Source organism: Rhinichthys klamathensis, unplaced genomic scaffold (assembly GCF_029890125.1).
Source record: "Rhinichthys klamathensis goyatoka isolate OS25496 unplaced genomic scaffold, OSU_Roscu_1.1 h1tg000105l_1, whole genome shotgun sequence".
In the NCBI taxonomy this organism is placed as follows: Eukaryota; Metazoa; Chordata; class Actinopteri; order Cypriniformes; family Leuciscidae; genus Rhinichthys; species Rhinichthys klamathensis.
This window is the reverse complement of record NW_026606644.1, coordinates 393,323-415,593: the sequence shown is the minus strand read 5'-3', so window position 1 is coordinate 415,593 and position 22,271 is coordinate 393,323. Positions and strand designations below refer to the sequence as shown.

The window sequence follows — 22,271 nt, the reverse complement described above, 5'->3', positions numbered from 1 at the left end:
GCAGGAAGTGGAAAGAACCTTACCATTCCAAATGGTTTTCCACAAAAGCAGACATGGGGCTGATTTGGACAGTGTACGTGTCGTTAGCGGAGTACTCAAACAGGCCATAGTAAGGGTTAAACAGCTCTTGAGACAGCAGGAAGAAAAACTCTCGCGATGGTCCGCTGTAGTCCAGTCTGGAAAGAAGAGCAGAATTCAGATATAACCACATATGACTTTTGCTTAAACACTAACCATTTGAGAGCCTCACCCTTCTTCTCCGACAAAGGTGATGTAGAGCTTGTTTCTCTGGAGCTCTTTACGGGAGTAGGCCATGACCTGGTTAAACGTTCCTTCTAAAAGATGATCTCTTCTGACAATCAGTCTAAAAAAAATAAGATGAAGTGAGAAGTGTAGGGCATTTATCTTACTGATACTACTTTAATGGCCTACACTTGATCTTACTTTAAATATTATAAGCAGCATATTTAAACACACACAAAAGATTGGAGTCGGTAAGGTTTTTTTATTACAAAGAAATTAATACTTTTACTCATCATGGATGCATTCAATTGATCAAAAGTTTACAATATTGCCAAAGATTTCAAAATAAAGGCTGTTCTTTTGGAACTTTCTATTAATCAAAGAATCCTGGAAAAAAAAACTATCATGGTTTCCAGAAAAATATTAAACTGTTTTCAATATTGATAATGATAAGAAATGTTTCTTGAAAGTCAGCATATTAGAATGATTTCTGAAGGATTGTGTGAGGCTGAAAATTAAGCTTTACCATCACAGAAATAAATAGCCGTTTTAAATTTGAATATATTTTAAATTTTAATAATATTTCACAATATTACTGTACTTCTGATTAAATAAATGCAGCCTTGGTGAGCATAAGAGACTACAAAACAATAAACAAATCTCACAGACCCAAAACCTTTGAACGGCACTGTATATAAATTGTCAGTGTTAACGCACTTGATCTTCCCAGGTCCTTGCCCATAGCCCTTTGCCTCAAGCTTCCTGTAGAAGTTGCGCAGTTTGGCTTCAAAGTCTCTGCGGTAGGGCGCTGGTGCCCGAGCCCTCTGGGTCCCTAAAGAAAAGACCAAACCATCACCACAGATGTGAACTCCAGCTTACTTCAAATATCAACCATCAGGGAATGACTGTCGAGGATCAGAAGGCCATAAAACAACTCCAAAGGAAAGAGGAGATTGTTCACCTCGAGAACAAACACACGAATGGGTGAGATGATTGTTCCTTTCGTTACGTAAAAGACATATTACAGGACAAGGATCTTTGATAATGTACCGGAGTACAGTTTTATCCTTTTTTCATTTCTTTGTCCGGTTTTTGAGAGTGTCCAAACATGCACAACGGTCAAGTTTTACAAAATGAAAGTATACAAAACAAGACTAGTTAGTTAACCACTTTATGGGCAGAATAAGGAAAAGCCGTGGACAAAGGTTTGAATATTCACACAAAACAGGCTTAGGGTCTGTGAAATGTCCATCATGACACAGAGAGGGGCAGCTGGGTGGGGACAGTATTAAAGGCTTGAGAGCAGCTGACCTGGAGAGCCCTCACCAGACAGACAGCAGACTGGAACGAGAGGAGTTCGCTCGAGGAAGCCTTTATCAGAGTAAATCAGAGTGCGTGTGAATAATCTATCACTTTCCTTGCAAACTCAAGGATCTTCATGAAAATAAATCACTTTAATGTGCCGCTTGTATCAGCCTGAAGTGGTTTATGCAAGTCCGCTTCGTGTCAGGGTCCTGATCACCCGGTCGGGTTTATTCTGCAATAACCACCGGTTGGATGCACATTATCCTGCTAATTCCACGGCTACTTGCCACAGTGAATAATTAGACACGGAATATTGATTTGAGTTTAAATATTTTATAAGCTCATTAAACGCAAAGCTTCCGTGAACATAAACAGTTCCTAGCAATCAGCTTTGAGCCTAGATGAACAAAAAAGTTCAAACAAGATGGACATTTAAGTGATAATCTATAGTAGTGCTACTAATTATTATTTGTGGAGAAAAGCTGTTTTGGACATGGAAATATTGATTTGAGAAGAACCATTGTAATTATATTATGGATTATAATATAACAAACAGGTAAGATTTTAAAGTGTACAAAATAATCATTTGTGCAACAAGACAAACAATTCAACAATATCACCATAGGGCTATTATTAAAATTGAAGTCATCTGTTTTCATTTGACAGTAAATATAGAGTCAATAATTGAGGCTCAAGATGGCATCGGCGTCCATCCGCGGTATGATATGAGCGAAGGAAGCGCCGGCCTCAAATGCCCAGATGAGCCGTCATCCTACAGCTTCGCTATTGGCAACAGTCATTATCGACTGACCTCGGAATGTCACAACTGGCCAATCAGAATCAAGCATTTCAGAGAGCTCTGTAATAACTGGTTTTAATAGCCATCTCAGATCCTATCCCAGTGCTAAATACTGATGTATACGGGCTAATGCGTCTTGAAAAGTACTTGGAGATACAAATGAGGCCTGAATTGGGAATTATCATATCAAGTTGTCTTCTAAATAATATAATGTCATTTGCAGACCATCTGAGGCCTATGGTTAAAGCTCTCGGCCGACTCACCTGGAGAGTTCTGTGGAGAAGAACCGGGGGAGCAGCGCGGAGAGAAGTTGAACCCGGGGTGAAATGAAGCGAGAGGAACGTAAGACATGATTTCCTCCTCAAACAAACTGAAAAGCAAATCAAAACACATCCTGAAGAAAGCATGTGTGACAGTTTATAAAAATACAAATGCACACCTTGTGCAGCTCAGGAAATCTTTGCATTCTTATACGGGTCCATTTGTTTTCAATGTGGCCAATCTGTTGGGTGCTTTACCTTAACAGCATGACCAGGTCAGCATCACACGACAGCTTCTCCAGTCTCTGTGTGCCTTCGGTTCGGATGTGGAGCACCTTTTCCCTTTAGACATAAACACACCCGAACAACTGAGAACTGCTTGGAAGTGCTAATGATGCATTTCATTACAATAACAGAGAAAGGTGGAGCGTCATACTTGAGTGAGTGATTCCTCGCCAGACTCGGCTGTCGCTCCTGTAGCACCTCAAAGATGTTTGGTTGCCGTAAAAATGCTACAATCTTATCATTGTAGGCTGGGACACAGAAGGAAAACATTTCTTACTATAATCAGTGTGAAAACAGTTGTGCTCCTTTATATTTTGTGAAAACTGTGATACATTTTTTTACTGTCATTTTTGATCAATTCAAAATGGTGGAAAAATGTAGCCTGACTTCGTCATACTCATATTTTAGACAGAATGTGAGTCTGATACTGCTCCATAGGGCTTTGATTATGAGGCGTGTCTTAAAGGAACCAGGAAAAAAAAAAACTCTGCACTCAATTGGATAGACCTAAAACCAATCAGAGCAACGCAGTAAGTGTTTTTTTTATGAGCTACGCAAAGTTGTCAACAGAACTCAACTGCACGCACGCTGGAAGCAGAAGTAAAATAATGAGTGTTTTACTTGGTCCTCCATGAGTGCGACCAAATGAGAAACCACAACGACCACAGGGTTTTCATTGCGTCCCATCTTCTTAGCGACCATCGGAGCCAGCTGATAAAATAAACGTTTGCCGAATCCAGTAGGAAGGACGGCAAACACATCTTTCCGATCGACAAATGCCTTGATTGCAGTTCTCTGTTCGTCTTTTAAAATGAATGCGCTGTTGATTTCTTTTACAACAGACGCAATAGCGGAATCTATACATCTCAGTTCTCCAGCTGCAGTCCTCTTTGAGGGAAACCAGTTCAACCCAAGCGCTCTTTGATAACGTGATGATTACGTAACTGCAGATCATCTGTCCATCATCGTATAAAGCCCGCCCGGGCAATTTGATTGGCCCGACTAATTCTGAACCGATCATAATTACTCCTCAATGGATCGAGTCCAGACCGAACTTCCCGACCAAAAAATGTTGTTGGCGGGGTTCGGGCTGGCATCCAGGCTAGGAAAAATGGTGGCTTTGCTGGTAAAAAAACTCTTACTGACCTCAAACTTTTAAATGGGAGTGTATACATATAGTATATGTATTGTTTTTTTTAAAAACCAGTACAGAAAGCAAGCAACGTCATCCAGCCCTGAGTGTAATTTACCCAATGGTACTGGCTCCTGCTGGCTTCGTATAGCTGCTACCAGGCTGTTTCCAGGCCTGGCTAACAAAGACACCCCTCGGGTGCGCGACACCTCTGATGCCTGGAAATGAATGTGGAAACGAATAAATGAACTAAGAAACATTGTAATATTACGTAACAGTAATTTCCTCTAGCTTGATTGTGAGTGTGTCTGACCTCTCCTGCGCTGTAGCTGCGTAATCTCTGCAGGTGCTGGCGATGCGTCAGGTGGTTGGGCAATCTGCCGTTTTGCAAGGGGATCCTGGGATCAATGAAGGTTGTGGCACGACTGTTGTGGTCTACAAAGAACGACTGCAGAGAAAAGTGGAGGACGAACAGCTGAAATAATGGCACTGACGCGAGCTGTTAAGAACTGCGTGCTGTGATGTACCTTCCCCTGTGGGTCTGTTTTGATCTCCCAGCCACGCGGCAGCTCCAGCTGAGCATCAGCAAACCTATTCAAGAAGGTCACCAGGTCACGGTTGTGCTGGTAGCGCTCAAAGTTTCGAGCATCCCGCCTGATCTTCAGGACCATGTGTTTCAGACACGAGCTGTTGGTGAACATACGATACGCTCCCTATATAAAAAAAGAGGAAGTTAACATAACATAACATGGCATAAACTTCTTAATTACAACATACACTACCATTCAAAAGTTTGGTGACTGTAAGATTTTGAAAGAATCTCTTATGTTCACCAAGGCTGCATTTATTTGATCAAAAATCCAGTTAAAACAGTAATATTGTGAAATATTATTACAATTTAATAACTGTTTTCTATCTTAATATATTTTAAAATGTAATTTATTCCTGTGATTGCAAAGCTGAATTTTCAGAAATCATTTTAATATGCTGATTTGGTGCTCAAGAAACATTTGTTTTAACTATCACTGTTGAAAACAGTCGTGCTGCATAATTTTGTGGAAAACATGATACTTTTTTCAGGATTCATTGATGAATAGAAAGTTCAAAAGATAAGCACTTATTGAAATAGAAATCTTTTGTGTAACACTATAAATGTCTTTACTGTCACTTTCGATCAATTTAATGCATTCTTGATGAATAAATGTAGTAATTTCATTAAAAAAAGAAACTTACTGACCCCAAACTTTATAACGGTGGTGTAAATTAAATAGTCTTCTCTATAGATAGAAAATTAATGTTTTAGAAAATAAATAAATGTGTATTGTGGTAGCAACTCACATAATTTGCGTGAAGCACAGTGAAGAACTCTGGGTGAGTGATGAATTTGACTGCTGGACTCTGTAGTAGTAAAGTGATCTTCTGACAATGACCCGGAGAACATGGCGCGTCTCTCCTCAACTCTTAAATGAAAGAAAGATAATTTAAAGGGACGACTCACCCAAAATTAAAATCATTCCTTTTGACCCAGCTCTCAAATCTCATTTATGCTTCTGCATGGTCAAACTGCCACATTCACAAGATATGTGAGGTCTGTGTGCAGTTTCTTCTTATCGCCTTTCTACGTCTAGTGTGCTCTGCTTTTGGCTGCATGCAAAAAAATCTCAACAATCTCACATGAACACACAAGATTTCAAAAGACAGAAGGCAAGTTTTTAAGTTACTAACGACTTGATTTTCAGTCATGATCAATTTTCCTCAATTTGATCAAAAGCCTGATATGAAGACCTGACATGTAGCATATATTTAAGACACTTTTTGTACTTTTTAGAACAGATATTGGTTACTTTCTACATTTGTTACATGCAAATGAGCAAGCCCTGATGGAATCTACAGGGTTTTCTTTTCTTCATAATTCTGGAAATGGATTTAAACATGGTAAAATGTGTTAAACGAAGCTAAGAAAATGATACTCTAATTGGTAGCTGGACGCATTATCAAATGGCCTGGAAAAGAACATTCTGCATTGGATTATGTGCAGAACAATTACTTTTTTTTTTGTAAATAAAGACTAAAACAAAGAGGTTGTGACTGACATGAGGGTGAGCAAATGATTTTCACTTTTGGGGGTACTCCGTGTGCAGTGCATACGCAGATCTTATGTAGGTATGTTTGCAGTGCAGAAGCAGGACGGGCTCATTGTGCTTTCACATAAGAAGCCTTTGCAGTGCGCAATTGATCTGTGGCTGTATACCACAAATACAGCATTATTTCTCCATCTATTCATTGTTTTGATTTCAAATTCAAACATAGTTAGTTACTGAAAACACTTTTTCAGCATTGTGATTATCTATGTACATAATACAGTAATACAAAAATTGTTGCACCCATCAGATTCAAAAAGGTTAGAGAGAAAAGTACCGCACCATGGTACAACAGTATTACTCTCGCTCCCAAGAGAGAAACTCATTACCTAGAGACAAACTCATTTAGAGGTCTTTAGAATCGCATGGAAAGACAGTATGTCCCGCTATAAAAATTCTCTAAAAGCTGCGAGCTAAATCTTCCATTTATGTCTAAAATACTAGAAAAGGTTGTGTCCGCTCAATTGTTTTCCTTCCTGCAAAAAAATTATATCTATGAAAAATTTCAGTCAGGATTCAGGCCCCATCATAGCACAGACACTGTGCTCATTCAAATCTGACCAAAGCTGCATCTCAATACCAGTTTTACTTGATCTTAGTGCTACGTTTAACACTATAGATCATGACATACTCTTAGATCGATTACAAAATGACACCGGTATTCAGGGACAGGCATTAGGGTAGTCTAGATTGTGCCTATCTGACTGTTACCATTCTGTTTATTTAAACGGGGAATTATCCAAGTTAAAGGCACACTGTGGAACTTTTCAACCTTTATAATATATTACCAAAACCCATTGAGATGGTACATCGACTTACAATAGGTTGAATGACACGTCTGCCGAAGCCTGAAGGTGTCTGTATCGCTTTTACTAGCACTATGTAACTTCGTGTAGGAACCCGAGCACAAAAAGAACTACAAAATTCGACCGCTTTACGGCATACGTCACTTCCCCCACCACCACAACTTCCTCAAGTTCTAACGTGAGAGCTCAACTCGCGTTTGATTGCCGGCGTCTGTATGTTGTCGTCATGGCTGAATCAACAGCTACTCGGAAGAAAGCGAAGAAAGCAAAGATTTTGTCAGAGGAGACCAAAAAAAGAAAAAGGGAGAGTTTAAAATAAACATCGGCATAAAAGTGTATATATAATGTAATATTTACTGCGAATTCGTGTAACAAAACTGATATAAGTCAGTCACAACATACTGCCGTATACAAATGTAAATGTTTTTTTTTCCTTTCAGCTCATATATGTTTGTATTTGTGTAAAAGGAAAAACAAACTGAAGACTACAAATAACGGAAATATGTAGTGAGTTATATCAGTTTTGTTACACGATTTCCCGACTAACGTTACTCGATTTCATCTCCAACCCATTGCAAAGAGATCCTGAAGACGTTAATTGTTGGCTTCAGGTGTGTTTGATTAGGGTTGGAGATGAACTGTGCAGGACAGACGATCGGCAGGAGCAGGATTGGGCAACCCTTGTCAATGCGACTTACCTGATCAGACATTGTTTTCTACTTTTATTCAATTTGTTTTCTTTATAGGATTTATATTATTAATCTTATATTTATATTATTATTTTGGTCAGTAGTGAATCGATTAACTTTCTCCAACATACAAATCAAATGCCGTCTGCACACACATAAAGACACGGGAGGTTGACTGGTTGACTGTTTGTTGACTTTTGCGACAATGCTGCGGCGCTTGTGGCCTCTAGGGGCACTAGACGTGAAAATTACAGGTCGAGCGCACCCTAGTGGCCAAAAATTCCACAGTGTGCCTTTAACATAAGCAAATTATGGAGTGTATATATACACATTATGACCAGATGAAATCTCTAAATTATCCAAGTGTGTTAAAGAGTGTGTTAAAGATGACCAGTCATTTTCTTCTATTAAATTTGGATAAGACTGAGGTATTACGTTAAAGTTAAAGTCAAGTCAAGTCAAGTCAAATATATTTATATAGCGCTTTTCACAATACAGATTGTATCAAAGCTGCTTCACAGTATCAATCAAAACAACTTAACAGTGTTTGTTTATTACTGGAAAAGACATCCAAGTTTGGTAGAGCTGATCAGTGATATGATGGGTCATTTAATTTGAATATCCCCAACTGAGCAAGCCAAAGGCAACAGACCTGGGTGTTATATTAGACCTGGGTCTTATATTAAAGACCTGGGTGTTATATTAGACCTGGGTCTTATATTAAAGACCTGGGTGTTATATTAGACAGCACATTTTCTTTCGATAATTATATTTCATATGCTACAAAAACAGACTTCTTCCACCCCATTGCTAAGCTAAGGAACATATTATACGTTTCTGATGCAGAGAAGTTAGTTCATGCATTCATGACCTCTAGACTGGATTACTGTAATGCATTACTAGCTGGTTGTCCTGCATTCTCAATAAACAAGCTACAATTGGTCCAAAATGCAGCAGCTACAGCTGACTTTCTTACCAAGTCAAGAAATTATGATCTTACAGTATATCCCCAATTTTATCATCTCTACATTAAAAAGTATTGCTACTGAGCTATAAGGCCCTAAATGGTTCAGCTCCTGTGTATTTAACCAATCTTCTATTACCCTACAATCCTTTATGCTCTTTAAGGTAAAAAACTCTGGACTTTTGGTAGTACCTAAGATATCGAAGTCCTCTAAAAGAGGGAGAGCGTTATCGCATTTGGCTCCTAAACTCTGGAATAACCTTCCTGGTAATATTCGGGCCTCACACTCACTCTCCCAGTTTAAATCTAGACTAAAGACACATCTCTTAAGCCCAGCATTCACATAATGCATCTCATAACCTTGTACTCCAGTTATATCAGATGAAATGCACATGAATATCTTTTGCTTGAAATGTTATGAACAGCAGCTGCGCTTATTTTTTTCCATTTGTTTTTTCTGTCTCTACCTCCGGATGCTCATCCCGAGGTAACTAGAGAGCACGCCAGCTTCATTTTGGATCCAGCCTCTTACGAAGATTTCAGATGACCCAACACCTCTGAAGAGATGACGCCAACTCCTGCGAGGACTTCAGATGACGCCAACTCTGAATCAACATGCACCACTGCCAAATTTTCTATATATTGTAATCATTATGATCACAACTTGTAATAATTGCTTCAATGAGATCATTGTTTCTGCCTAGATGAATACATCATATTACCTAAATGCATGATTTGTAATATCTTAGAACTTAGACATTACTTTGAGTCACCTCTGATAACAACAGATTACTGTAAAGCTGCTTTGAAACAATATTAGTTGTGAAAAGAGCTAAACAAATAAATGTGAATTGAATAGAATTGAATGTTTATGAAGTTACCGGTTGTTTGTGGAGGCGAGTCGGTTTCAGTGTTGGCTGTTCTCTCGTTGCGCGGGCTGCCTGACTCCTCATCTCTCCTTTCAGTGGCCATCGTCCTCTGGATGGTCTGATACCTGACGAGTGTACAAGAGTATTGCTATAGTCACAAACATCAGTACAGTAAGTATCAGCAAACCTATTTTGCTATTTTAAACCTGTACATCAGTACAGTACTCCCATCATTAAAATCATTTCCAACTATTTCTACCCGCATACCCTCACTTAGATAACCCTTATGCTGCTAAATGGTACAGTAAAGCTTTGTGTGCTTTAAGAATAATCTAAATCTGTCATCCACTGCTTGTGGACTAACAATAAACAGCCTTTAATTATATTCTTTGTGGAAACATGACCTGACACACACTTCTGCCAACATCCTATATTGTTGTCCTGTAGGTGGCAAAAGAGCGCATGTTTATAAGCCCATGTGAACATAGCCTACTTGTTTTATAGAAAAAAGAAATGTCCAGACTCCAGACAGAGTCTGTGGTTAAAGCAGCATTTGACCCAAGAGGTGTGAAAATGAATCATTGCCTTTGAATTATGCAATTACTACTGAGGTTGCTGTAGATACTTATGTTATGTGCCCATTTCTTTTAACTGCAGTAACAGTATCCCTTAAGTGCTAAATATACCACTTGATGCTGACCAATACAGTGATTTTACCACAGTTAAAGGATGCTGTGAGGGACAGAGCAACATTTTTTTTTTAAACATTTTCTTATGTCATTTTGCATCTCAAGTAAATAAACTTGAGAATGCTTAGATATTTTCACTGAAAAACAAGACAAATATACGAGTTCAAAAATGAGTAAGAAAATCAGCTTAATGATAAAATACACCAATGTGCAATAAATACATTTGTAATAGTAGTATGTATTGTCCCTTTAGGGAAAATCTTTTTCACATTTCCAGAAAACGCTTTGCATCATACATACATATATATATATATATATATATATATTCTCGGCACATATAGACATACATATTTCATCCACAGTAGACATTTGACACAGCCATATATGGGGGGAAAAAACATATTATTTCACTGCATACAATTCATTTTATCTGGGTGGCTTTGTCTTATTTAGTGTTTGGATGGCTAAGGGGATTAGGCTTCTGCTGAAGCGAGTTTTGTTACATCTTATGCTTCTGAACCTCCTGCCAGAGGGTAGGGGTTAGGCTTGCCGCGATAGACGGTGTTGACGGTGTTACCGGTTTTAAGCCCCATCACCGGTGACATCACTTTCCCACCGTGACACCGCGATGTCGTGACTTTTTTAAAGTATTCGTTTTTGCTAAAATATTTATTTGAATTAATTAAAAATAATAATTATCAATTATTTAGTTCAGAAGAGAGCATACATTATAATTAAAAACTGAACTGCGCAGTGCGTGCCAAGAGCCAGTCACGTCACAGATCAGCAAGCATCAGGATTCCATTTAGCACGTGTGGAGATGAGAACGAGTCAAATTACAGAAAAGCAAGATAATGGCGGAATGTGTAATTTATTTAGGCCTGTTTTATTTTCTTATTCGTTAATAAACGTGTTATGGTTCTTATTTGTTTGGGCCCACAGTTTGACGATTTTCAGCCTATGCATGGGGTTATTTTTATTCGTTCGTTATGCTAATAAAAGTTCTGTCTATAAATAAAAGTTTTATTATCAGCGAGCCGAGTTGTTGTTTTTTGTCCATTCAAGCAATTGATGCTGAATTGCCAATTGACGCTTATTTCGAAAGTGAAAGTATAACGCGCACGCATTTAAAAGCTATTTAACCCCCCCGCCCCGCCCCCCACGGTGACACCGGGTTTACCGGTGTTGTGACACGTCGATTAACCGGTGGGAAATTTTCCTCACCGCGGCAACCCTAGTAGGGGTGAGAAATATCGGCTGAGTGGGTGGGTAAAGTCCAGTGATATTACATGAGCGATACGTGTGATGGCTTTGGTGTTTAGTTCATGTAGATTTGCAGTAGGCAAACCTATTATTTTGGTGGCAGTATTTGTTATCTGGGTAAGTTTGTTACGGTTTTTTACAGTAAGCATGCATAAAAATGAAATGAAAGAATTATTATTCATCAAGTAATATTAGCCTAAATATAGGGTGTTTACTATTGTCAAGGCAAGGGTCAAGTTGGTGAATTAATAGAGTACACTGGCTCATTTCTGTGCAGAACTATCCATTTTATTTTAAAAATTTGGACATCACAGGATGCACCATAAATGCAATCCAACTGATCTGTATTCCTGATTGTTTGTAAAAGAAGTGTAAAATTTTGGTTTACTCAGTCAGAAACCTGTTAAAAGTGGAACGGCTGATAAACAGAGCTGTTTACCTCCTGTTGAGCTGCTCCATCTGTTGGACGGAACCAGACCTGCGCAGGCCATCCGGCGTGGCTGCGGACGTGGGCCGTTGCCATGTGGTGGTCCGGTTAATGTGATCCACGTAGAAAACACGACCGTGACTGTCGATACGGGCCTCCCAGTCTGAGCATGCCAAACAAAACACAAACACACATTTGATGCCCAAGTCGATATTCTGGTCTGCCAGGCAAAAATATTTAAGTATTTGGTTTTTGAGTATTGAAGTTTGATTGCTTTTATTTTTTTTATTTTTTTTTACTTTAATTAGTATTATTTAGTGCCGTCATTATTTAGAACACCTCAAAAATCCCCTCAATGTAGGATGTTTCAGATTTGACTCATTTTTTGGGTAAACAACTACACAAACACGCACACCCCAGCAGCATGAAAATGAAGAGACAGACAGAAGCTGTCTGTCTGATATCTTTGAAAGCAGACTTGTTTGAGTTACGGCGTTACAGTAATCTGTGCCGAATATCTCACAGTGTGGGTTAGTGAGAGTGAGACTGAAAATACTCATGTCTGACAAGAACGTTTGTTTGCGTCCAAGTGGTTGTATTTTGACTCTCTTATGGTTTTGAAATGCAATGAAGGACGGTGAACCATAAGAAAGTGAAACATTTGGATGGATTTCACAGTTTTGATGATGCAATATTTAGCAATTTCAACAATTGAAGTTCCTTCTGAACTTCCATCCAACTTCCAATTTAAAAGGCAACAAAATGTATAAAAAAAATTACTTTCTGCAAATAAATAAAGCATGGGTTAATATCATGCTATGGACATTTTTGTGAAGTAACATTTTGCTCATACAGTCTCTGATGTTTCGTAATAGACATAGGACCTCATATTATTCATTTAAAATTGTATTGGTGATAATTGAGGTTTTTGAAAATCTTTATATATAAATTACCATTTTTAAAAAATCTATTAAATTAATGCAATATAAAAAAGTTACATGCACTACCATTCAAAAAGGTTGGTATCTGAATTTCTTAATGTTTTTATAAGAAGTCTCTTATGCTCAGCAAGGCTGCATTTATTTGGTGAAAAATACAGCAAAAAAGTAATATTGTATGTAATTTTAAAATGTAATTTATTCCAGTGTCAAAGCTGAATTTTCAGCATTATAACTCAAGTCTTCAGTGATCCTTTAGAAATCATTGTAATATGCTGATTTAGTGCTCAAATACATTTCTTCTTATTATCAATGTTTAAAACCGTAGTGCTGCTTAATATTTCTGTGGAAACTGTGGAATGAATCTATTGATAAACAGAAAGAACAACAGCATTCATAGAAATCTTTTGTAACATTGACTGTCACTTTTGATCAATTGAATGTGTCCTTGCTGTATAAAAGTATTAATTTATTTAATATATATATTATTATTTTGATAACTATGTATAATTTATAGGCGAATCACCTGTAATACATTGAATAAATTGCAGTGCGTGATGAGACAGCAGAACTTACTTGGGGGCAGCGGCTCGTCTATGGTGGGATAGTGATGTGGGTCGGGCCGCAGTGCTGGTAGCTGGCTCACTGCAGGATGGTTACAAGGCAAAGGACATTCTCCTAAACATACCACAAACACAAGCCAGGGCATTCTTCATAGATACTTTAGAGTATCTGCTAAAGGGAAAACCTAGATCTTATTAAAAAAAAAAAAAACAACAACACGTGAACTACTGTATGCAATGCATGAAACCCAGTCTACTCACTCCTGCTGCTTGGACCAGCTACAGGTGATTCTCCATTCTCCATAATGCCATGCGGGCTCTGGACGTGACTGTCTGGCGCCTCCTCCCACTGACAGCTTCCATCCCCTGGCTCCCGGCTCTTAGCGCCTTGTCCGGTCTCTCCCTCAAATCCCAGAATACCGTTCACCCTGTCCATCTCGTCCTCGTCATCCTGTGAGGAGAACACGGTGCTCTCCGATCTACGTGCGCTGTCTAGAGACGGCGCCCGCACTGGGCCCGAGGCCCTATGTGCCATATGACTGCAGCAGGGGACCGGGCTCAAATCGCATTCGCTTTCCCCTGGTGACCTCTGAACTCCGGTTTGGCCCTCAGCCCCGATTGGTTGCCCATCTCCGTCGAGCATTTGAATGAGGTCGGACAGGCGCTCGTGTGAGCGGCTGCGGGGAAGCGTCCTGCGGGGGCCGTTGGGTGTTAAAGCATGAGGCTCAAGTGTCGCACCCTCTTCCTCCTCCTCCTCTTCCTCCTCCTCTACGCCCTGCGGCCTGTCGGGCGCAAGCCCAGCTGCATCTCCTGGTTGAGATTGGGTGGATGGCAGGCTGTGCAGCAGGTGGTGGATTCGGATGTAATGGGAGCGTGGCGTCTCGGGTTCGCCACAGGCTGAAGCGATGACAGTCTCCAGCTCAGACACGGGTAGAGAGCAGGGTCGTGGCTTCCGTCTCGGTGTGGTTCTGATCCTGAGCGAGCAGCCTTCCTCCAGATCCACCTCTGGTTCCTCTGAAACTGGCTGCGGGTCCGAGATCGCCTCCTCTTCGACTCCAGCAGTAGCTCCTGAAGAGTCTGCAGGCTCATCGACAAAGGCACTATCAGATTCTGCCTCTTCTTGGACCGTCTCTTCTACTTCCATGTTGGGTCCACCGTGCTCCATTTGTTGCTCTGTCTCTAAAGGCTCTTCCTCTATTGCATCTTCCTCAGCTGCACAGTTTTGCCCGGATTCAACGTCCATGGGGATCTCTACAGAAGCTGTATCTCCATCTAAGGGCAACTCTGGGGCCTCCTGGTCTAAGCTTATGGTGTCTTCTGCTTGAGGTTGGACTTGAGCTTCTGCCACTGGCTGCTCTGTACTAAGAGACATGTCCTCATCATCTGTGGAGAGGACAGAAATCTGTGACCTACATGGTACAATGCATACATGACAATACCGTCTAGTAAAGATGCACAATACTGGCAAGAATATGACTTTTTAATGTTATCATGAGTGGTCTGATTAAACCAGTATTAGAAGCTAATAATATGATGGTTCATGATAATCAACTAAACTACCGCTCAAATGTTTAGGGTCATTAATGAATACTTTTATTCAGGAAGGATGCATTCAATTGATCAAAATTGACAGTTAAGACATAAATAATGTTACAAAATAAATAATGTTTCAAATAAATGCTGTTTAAAACTTCATATTCATCAAAGAATCATAAAAAAAAAAAAAATCATGATTTCCAGATTATTATTTTTTTTACAATTTGTGAATGGTCGTTTCTGTTTTGAAGTCCATCAAAGGGCATCTATCCATGATAAAAGTAATCCACACGGCTCTGGGGGGTTAATAAAGGCATCTGCTGGACTAAAAGCTAGTCATTTTAGTCGATAAAGTCTGTTTCTCAAAACAGAAACTGCCATTATAAAGCTGGGAAGAGCTAGGACATTTTTGTTTTTATACAACTCCGATTGTATTCGTCTGAAAGAAGAATGTCATATACACCTAGGATGGCTGGAGGGTGAGTAAATAATGGGATAATTTTCATTTTTGGGTGAACTAACCCTTTAAGAATTTATTTTGTTTAATAAAAGGTAGAATAAAAACTGGGATTACCTGGGTGGATGGAGGAGGTTATCTCAAACCTGAACTGCAGCTGGCCACTGACATGCTCTGTTGGAAGCCTCCGACCCAGAGTGTAACTGACCACTCGATCACTATTAAAAAACACAAGCAAGCACCTTGCAATTAGTATTTCAACTCAATAGCATAACAAATTTTCTTTTTCAGTTTAGTTTAGGTTTGATTTTCTTTGAGTACGTACCCGATAGCATGCTTCTCCAGTAATCTTTGCACTGGCATGGACAGCTTGCCCAAGAAACGCTTTATGATGGGTCGGCTTTTGGCAAACTTGTCCTTCACCTCAATCTCCAACACATCCGTGGGCAGAGACACAAAATTAAAGCGCTACGAGAAAGAAACACAAAGACACAGAGGAAGAGACTGCAATCATTTCAAGAAGAACTTGTAACCTCTAAAGTTGTTGGTATCAAGCAATTGCGCATTTTACAAATGTGAATGCAATGTGAGAAGTCATTCTTCATCGTACAGTAGATGGATGCTGCTGGAGTAAAAGACACTGTTCAGGAAACTGTCTTTATTTTCAAAAGTAGAAAAACTAAATGAACAGATACAATGGTCATAATGTGTAAATATTTGGAGCTTGGCTGTGTTGGCACTCCAAATGTTAATATATAAAGTTGTATGGGCAGTTGATGCATAGCATGTATTGACCTTCTAGTTTTTTAGTCAAAAAGATTAACATTAAGTTTTTAGGTTCATTTAATTTAACCTATAATAATTAAGAACTGAAGTTCAGCTATTATGATCACCTATAAAAGATAAAGCACAAACCAAAGGGTCTCACTCAAATCTTTTCAAAAACTGATAGTAAGGAATAGGGGTGTAACAATATATCGTGCCACAATATATCGCAATACAAAAATGCAACAATACGTATCGTGGATAGTGACAATATGTATTGTGGATAGTTCCCCCAAAATAAAAATGACTGTGAGGAAAAAAATATTTTTTTTCAGAGTTTTAGTGTCAGTACTACATTAAACTACTATACATAATGTTGATTATTATGTATAATAATGCAATGGGGGAATTTTTGTGGGTCAGGATAATGCCAAATGTCTTGTTACCAGTAAAAAGTGTCCTACATTATTTTACATATATCTAGTCAGTGACAAAGTGCAAGCATATTCGTCTAAAATTCTGTATTTTCAGCTTCAGAATCATGAATATTTTTATTCTGGTGTCTCTATTGTCCTTGGGTAACAACAAGCACCAAGTCCAAACCTATTCATTTAAACCCACAATTTAATATCAAAGTTAGCATTTTAATTAACAGTAAATTTTTTGTTAACCTTTTATCATATGTCTTGGAGTATCGCAATAATATCGTATCGTGAGTTCAGTATCGTGATATGTATCGAATTGTGACATGAGGGTATCGTTACACCTCTAGTAAGGAAACAAACACGCTCTCCATCATTCATTCCCCATCTCTTGACCTATTTCAATCCTCTGCTGTAAGGCGATCTCCTCTACTCATCACAAATCTAATAAGAGCACTTAGCGGAGGACAATATCATCCAGAAACAGCCACTCTACAATATGAAAACAATCTCATCAAATCCAGGTGATCTCATCTCATCTGCACCAAAAAGATGTAGTGATGTGAATTGTAAGGAATTTTACGATTCTGATTCTCAACCCATTTAAAGATTATTGTTATTTTAAGGTTTCTTAAAGGGACAATGTGTAGGAATTTCTCCCATCTAGCGGTGAAAATGTATTTTCCATTCTAACGAATTGTGCTCTCCAGCGCCTCGCTTTTTCAAATGCGCGTTGCATCTACGGTAGCCATTATGTACCAAAAAGCTATGACAGGATGTCTTCTAATAGCACTTCGTCGAGTGTTCCTTCGGGTGAACAGGTTTGTTATTTCAAACAAACAGCAACTACTTGACACAACGAGCAAACGAATGTTACAGTATGAATTACTGACTGTGAAAAACATGAACTATTGTAATAAGTAGTTATGCCTTCTTTATTCGTTATATTTTCTAAAGTACATGCATTGTTAGATATCATCATCAACTTTTAACTATAAATGTTCTACTGTCTATAAGATAAAATACACAACCAAACAATGAAAAAAAAGCTTGTAATTAAGACTGTAACATTGACTTAACCTGTCGAGAAGAAAGCAGGACTTCAGCGTCTCTTTTGAAATCTTTCTCCTGCATTAGCTCTATCCACCTGGAAAAGCTACCCCGACATTAACTCGTGTTTTTTGTAATCTTGTGGAAACGCGTTGGCCTTGTACTTTTTGTCCCTCTCTGCTATTATAGTTTTTCAAGATGGCGGAACTACGCCTCCATGGACATACCCGTCCCATGTATTTAAAGATAATAAATTCTTCCTTTACGAGGATAAGTCAGATAATTGGCAGAGGTATTTGTACACCATTGAGGACATATTTATGAATAAAAAATATTGATTTTAAATAATAAAATACGTAAAAAAAGTACACATTGTCCCTTTAAATACTTTTGATAAAGCATAAAATAATTAATCCTAATTACACATACTATCTACTACTGTTAAACATTTTGGGGTTTATTTTAAAAAGAAATTAACACTTTTATTTAGCAACGATGTATTAAAATGATCAAAAGTGACAAATGTTGTCCTTATGAACTTTCTATTCATCAAAGAATCCTGAAAATCATGGTTTTCACCAAAATATTAAGCAGCACAACGGTTTTCAACATTAAATTAATGAGCAGCAAATCAGCATATTAGAATAATTTCTGAAGGATCATGTGACACTGAAGACTGGAGTAATGATGCTGAAAATTCAGCTTTGCATCACAGGAATAAATTACATTTTAAAAGCTGTTAAAATAGAAAACCATTATTATAATACTGTAATAATACTACAGTTTGAACTGTATCTTGATGCAGCCTTGGTGAGCATAGACTTCTTTCAAAAACAATAGAAAAATGTTTTTACCCTGCCCAAACATTTGAAAGGTAGTGTACATTGTTTATATACCTGTGTTTATATAACTGTGTATCTATATTCCTCTCTCTAATTGTGTCTGTTAGTGAGCGAGCCATTTTAAACCAATGATTTTGTCTGTGACTCAAATCATACAGTTCCCATATTTGTTTATAAATAGAACCGGTTCTCAATTCCCAGCCCAACAAAGATGACATGCGGTCTAATGAAAACAGAAAAAGATTTGAACTAAATCCGGTCCGTCAGTGAACAGTGAGCCGTGTTTGGGATTCTGCAGTGACGCATTAAGTTAATTTGCAGAATGAAGGATTTACATGACAAATTCCATGTGGAAAACAAAACACAGAAGGGCAGCGTTGGGTTAAACGTCTGTGAATAATAACAGTGGGACCAGATATTGTTTTATAAGGATTTATATATGAGCATGTTTAATCTAGAGTGTGTATGTGCTTGTTTGTTTCCCATACCTCCCTCTGCCAAACGGGATTAATGGTATTGCAGACGATGCCTGATCTCTTCTCCTGGCCGTGGTGAGGCAGGGCAGGGAAGATGCTGTGCTTGCCGGGGTGGATGGCGATCTTCAGGTAGGGGTCGGGGTTAAAAAACATGCCTTTCTTCAGCCCGGTGGCCTGGAAGTCTGACCACAACATAAAGACAGAGAGATGAATTAGAATTAGAAGTCAAGTCGGCTTTATTTGTATAGCACTTTATACAATAGAAATGGTTTCAAAGCCGATTCACAGTGATAAACAGGAAAGTAACAGAATTAATGATGCAAACTTTATGCATCAAATATGAGAAAGATTCAAATACTGCTGTAAAGCAGCTGTAGGAAGATAATAGTGTCATCATTCAGCTAAATTCATATCAGCGTTGATTCAATTCAGTTCAATAACTGTGTAAAGTTCTTTCAATATGAAACAAGTTCAATTCAGCTATAAACAGCTCTACTGAAGACAGTAATGATGTTATTCATCTCCAGTCAGTTCAGTTCTAATTCAAATCAGTTCAATAACAATGTTGATAAAAAAAAAAAAATAAAAAAAAAATCACATATAAAGCAGAAATTTGTCATTATTCAGATTAATTCAGTTCAAGTTTTGTTTTTCAAGTTTACTGTCAGTCAAATCAATAATATTCCTGGATATTAAAGGGGTCATGACATGAGAAATCAAATTGGCCTTGAACTTTTGACATATAAGAGGTCTTTGTACTAAAATAAAATATAAATAAGTTTCATAGCATAAAACGTATTTCTCATTACAAACAATTAAAGCATTTATTTAATCAAGCTCCAAAAATAATTTGTTTAGATACTGTGGGATTTGTGACATCACACGGACAAATACATTTGCATATGCTTGCCTCCAGAGCAAGACACTGACGAATAGTATACAGCATTGCACCATAGAGATACCTGCTGGAAACCAAATTTTTAAACTGAGTCAGGCCTGTTTAAATTGTACCTTAATGTTACTTTTAACCTTTCCTGTATAATAAATGAAATGAATTAAATGAATAGGCCCCGCCCACTGGTCTTCAGTTGCTTAACGGCTGACATTTTGCCTTCACCGGATGTGATGCTGACAACAGGACAAATGAAAGAGTGAAAGAAGTTTGCTTTGACACCTCCAGTTTAAACAGCTTGTTTGCATCTCTGTACAGACTTCAGAAGGATCCCAGCGTCAGGAACAAGTGGATGGTTCATTTTAATAGCGCCCCGCATCTGAGGATTATATATTATTTTGTAAACAAGGCACAGTGTAAAGGAGAGTTCGCAAAGACACTTTTGTTGAAAGATGAAGGTCAAGGATTTCATTATGCTTTGTCTATAAATGACAGTTTTATAGGGATAATGTATACTGCCAATCATAAAAGTGGCCGTTTACTGACAAGCCTTAAAGGAGCCGCGCCTTAAAAACGGATCATTTCAGACAGAGGGTCAGAATCAAGGTTGCAAATATTTTTTCCCCGCATATATATATTTGTTTTTTATGTGTGCAAAAAATTTTCATTAACATTATTAGTGGACTCCAAGAACCATATTAAAATAACAACAAAAAAAAACGTGTCATTACCCACTTTAAGTGTCTTTTAGACCAGAACAGGCCGAATATAACTGCATTAAAAGAAACAGAAACAGACACAGACCACCATATAAAAGAAGAGAATTGAGCAGAATACAATAGAACAGAAGATAACATGGCAGAACAAAACAGGCATTGAGGAGAACAGAAAGAATATACAAGATAAAACAGAACAAAATAGCATTGAACAGAATGAAACAAAACAGTATAGAACAAAATAAACAAAACAAAAAGAATGACAAAATGAATACAACAGAACAAACTAAACAGAATAGAACAAGATAAAACAAAACAAAAGAGAATAGAACAAAACAGAACAGAAAGAACACATAATCACAGGTAACAAAAAGTAGAAAATAACAGAATAGAACAAAATAAGAGAAAAGAAGAAAACAGAATAATCCAGAGTATTAGAACAGAATAGACCATACCTATTTATCATTACATGACCAGGACCAAATTTGCATCTTAAAATCTGCTAAATTTGATGAACACTGGTTTCCAAAAAGTACCTTGCAGAAGTGTTTTTTTGTAAGGAAAGAAACAAGTAATTGAGGTAAACATGTTCCTATAGTTGTTTACAGCAGACTGCAAGCATTGGATCAATAATGAAATCCCCTGGATAAACTAAATATAGAAGCCCCATATTGATAAAGCTTAATGATCCACTGTCTGGTCATACCAGTTTTTATGGAAACACACACCTGACAGAGAGAAGCTGATGAGTCTTCTTCTGCCTTGACTCTGAGGCACGTCATCTGTGGCCACCGGCTTAAACACCTGACGGCAGAAAGTTCAGTGCGTCAGATTTCATTGAAAACAGCCACACACCTTGTGCATAAAATCAGCAGCCATATCCTGATCAAAAATGAAGACAGAACAGCCTTTTGGGCAAATCACTCACAGTCTCACAGCATCATATTTGAGACAATCTCTCAGTTCTCAGCAAAAAAAAAACATTGTAATGTACTCATTTTGTTCCTCATCTTTCACAAAGGTTTAAAAATGTGCCACAACAATTGAGATTTTCTTTTGTAAAGCATTTGTATTTTTGACTTGACTCTTTTAGGTCAGACGTTACCATTCTTAATAATGCAACCAGCCAACAGGTTAGTAACTAACGCCAAAGCGTTGAAATATGTTCTTCACACATTCATTTGGCTGATAACTCAAAAAGCCGCAAGCAGGTGCTGACACTCGGTGGGACAGAAACTGACAGGAAGAGAGAAAGATATCAAGGATGATTAAGTCTTTAGTGCTTTGAAAAATTAATGATCAAAAATATTAAATGTTCAAAGTGCACTTACAGTATTATGCTTTTGTTTTCTGAATATTACCTTTCATGCAGTGTGCAAAATAACTGTTTGTGAACATAAAAAGTCTGCCATGTTTTACAGTTCAAAGTGCATGATAAATAGAGTTATTGTCTCCCTAAAGAAAGAACCAATTCTGAACTGCCAAAACGAGTCGTCAGTAATTCCTGCACGAACCTGCGTCGGTTTAGTAACAAATTTGCATAATGCTAGCCTATGGTCTTCATTGGCTGCCTGCGGGCAACGACCCGTTAGCTGAGGCCTGCAAAAGGGGTGATGCTGCAGTGTATATTATGATAAATTTAAAGTGTTTTTGACCTGTGATATGTGTAAACCTATTGTAGGAGACCTCCAAAACAAAAATAAATCTTAAAAATAGCATAATAGGGGCACTTTAATGAAAAT

General features: G+C 38.1%; 1 protein-coding gene across 2 annotated transcripts in view; it reads right to left on the bottom strand.

The window, feature by feature from the left end:
* hecw1b (HECT, C2 and WW domain containing E3 ubiquitin protein ligase 1b) overlaps positions 1 to 22,271 on the bottom strand; it is a 43,374-nt gene that overhangs the window by 4,320 nt on the left and 16,783 nt on the right. The window contains exons 5-23 of one of the 2 annotated variants that reach the window (XM_056253434.1): positions 21,258 to 21,333; positions 18,934 to 19,103; positions 15,692 to 15,834; positions 15,484 to 15,584; positions 13,635 to 14,756; positions 13,387 to 13,488; positions 11,885 to 12,035; positions 9,506 to 9,618; positions 5,363 to 5,484; positions 4,552 to 4,737; positions 4,338 to 4,472; positions 4,143 to 4,242; positions 3,044 to 3,140; positions 2,866 to 2,949; positions 2,611 to 2,717; positions 1,555 to 1,614; positions 961 to 1,075; positions 251 to 364; positions 24 to 176 (exon numbers count right to left, since the gene is read on the bottom strand). In XM_056253434.1, coding sequence (XP_056109409.1) covers positions 24 to 176; positions 251 to 364; positions 961 to 1,075; positions 1,555 to 1,614; positions 2,611 to 2,717; positions 2,866 to 2,949; positions 3,044 to 3,140; positions 4,143 to 4,242; positions 4,338 to 4,472; positions 4,552 to 4,737; positions 5,363 to 5,484; positions 9,506 to 9,618; positions 11,885 to 12,035; positions 13,387 to 13,488; positions 13,635 to 14,756; positions 15,484 to 15,584; positions 15,692 to 15,834; positions 18,934 to 19,103; positions 21,258 to 21,333 — 3,251 coding nt within the window. The remainder of the gene's footprint in view (positions 1 to 23; positions 177 to 250; positions 365 to 960; positions 1,076 to 1,554; positions 1,615 to 2,610; positions 2,718 to 2,865; positions 2,950 to 3,043; positions 3,141 to 4,142; positions 4,243 to 4,337; positions 4,473 to 4,551; positions 4,738 to 5,362; positions 5,485 to 9,505; positions 9,619 to 11,884; positions 12,036 to 13,386; positions 13,489 to 13,634; positions 14,757 to 15,483; positions 15,585 to 15,691; positions 15,835 to 18,933; positions 19,104 to 21,257; positions 21,334 to 22,271) is intronic. The other variant, XM_056253436.1, reaches the window with a different exon arrangement.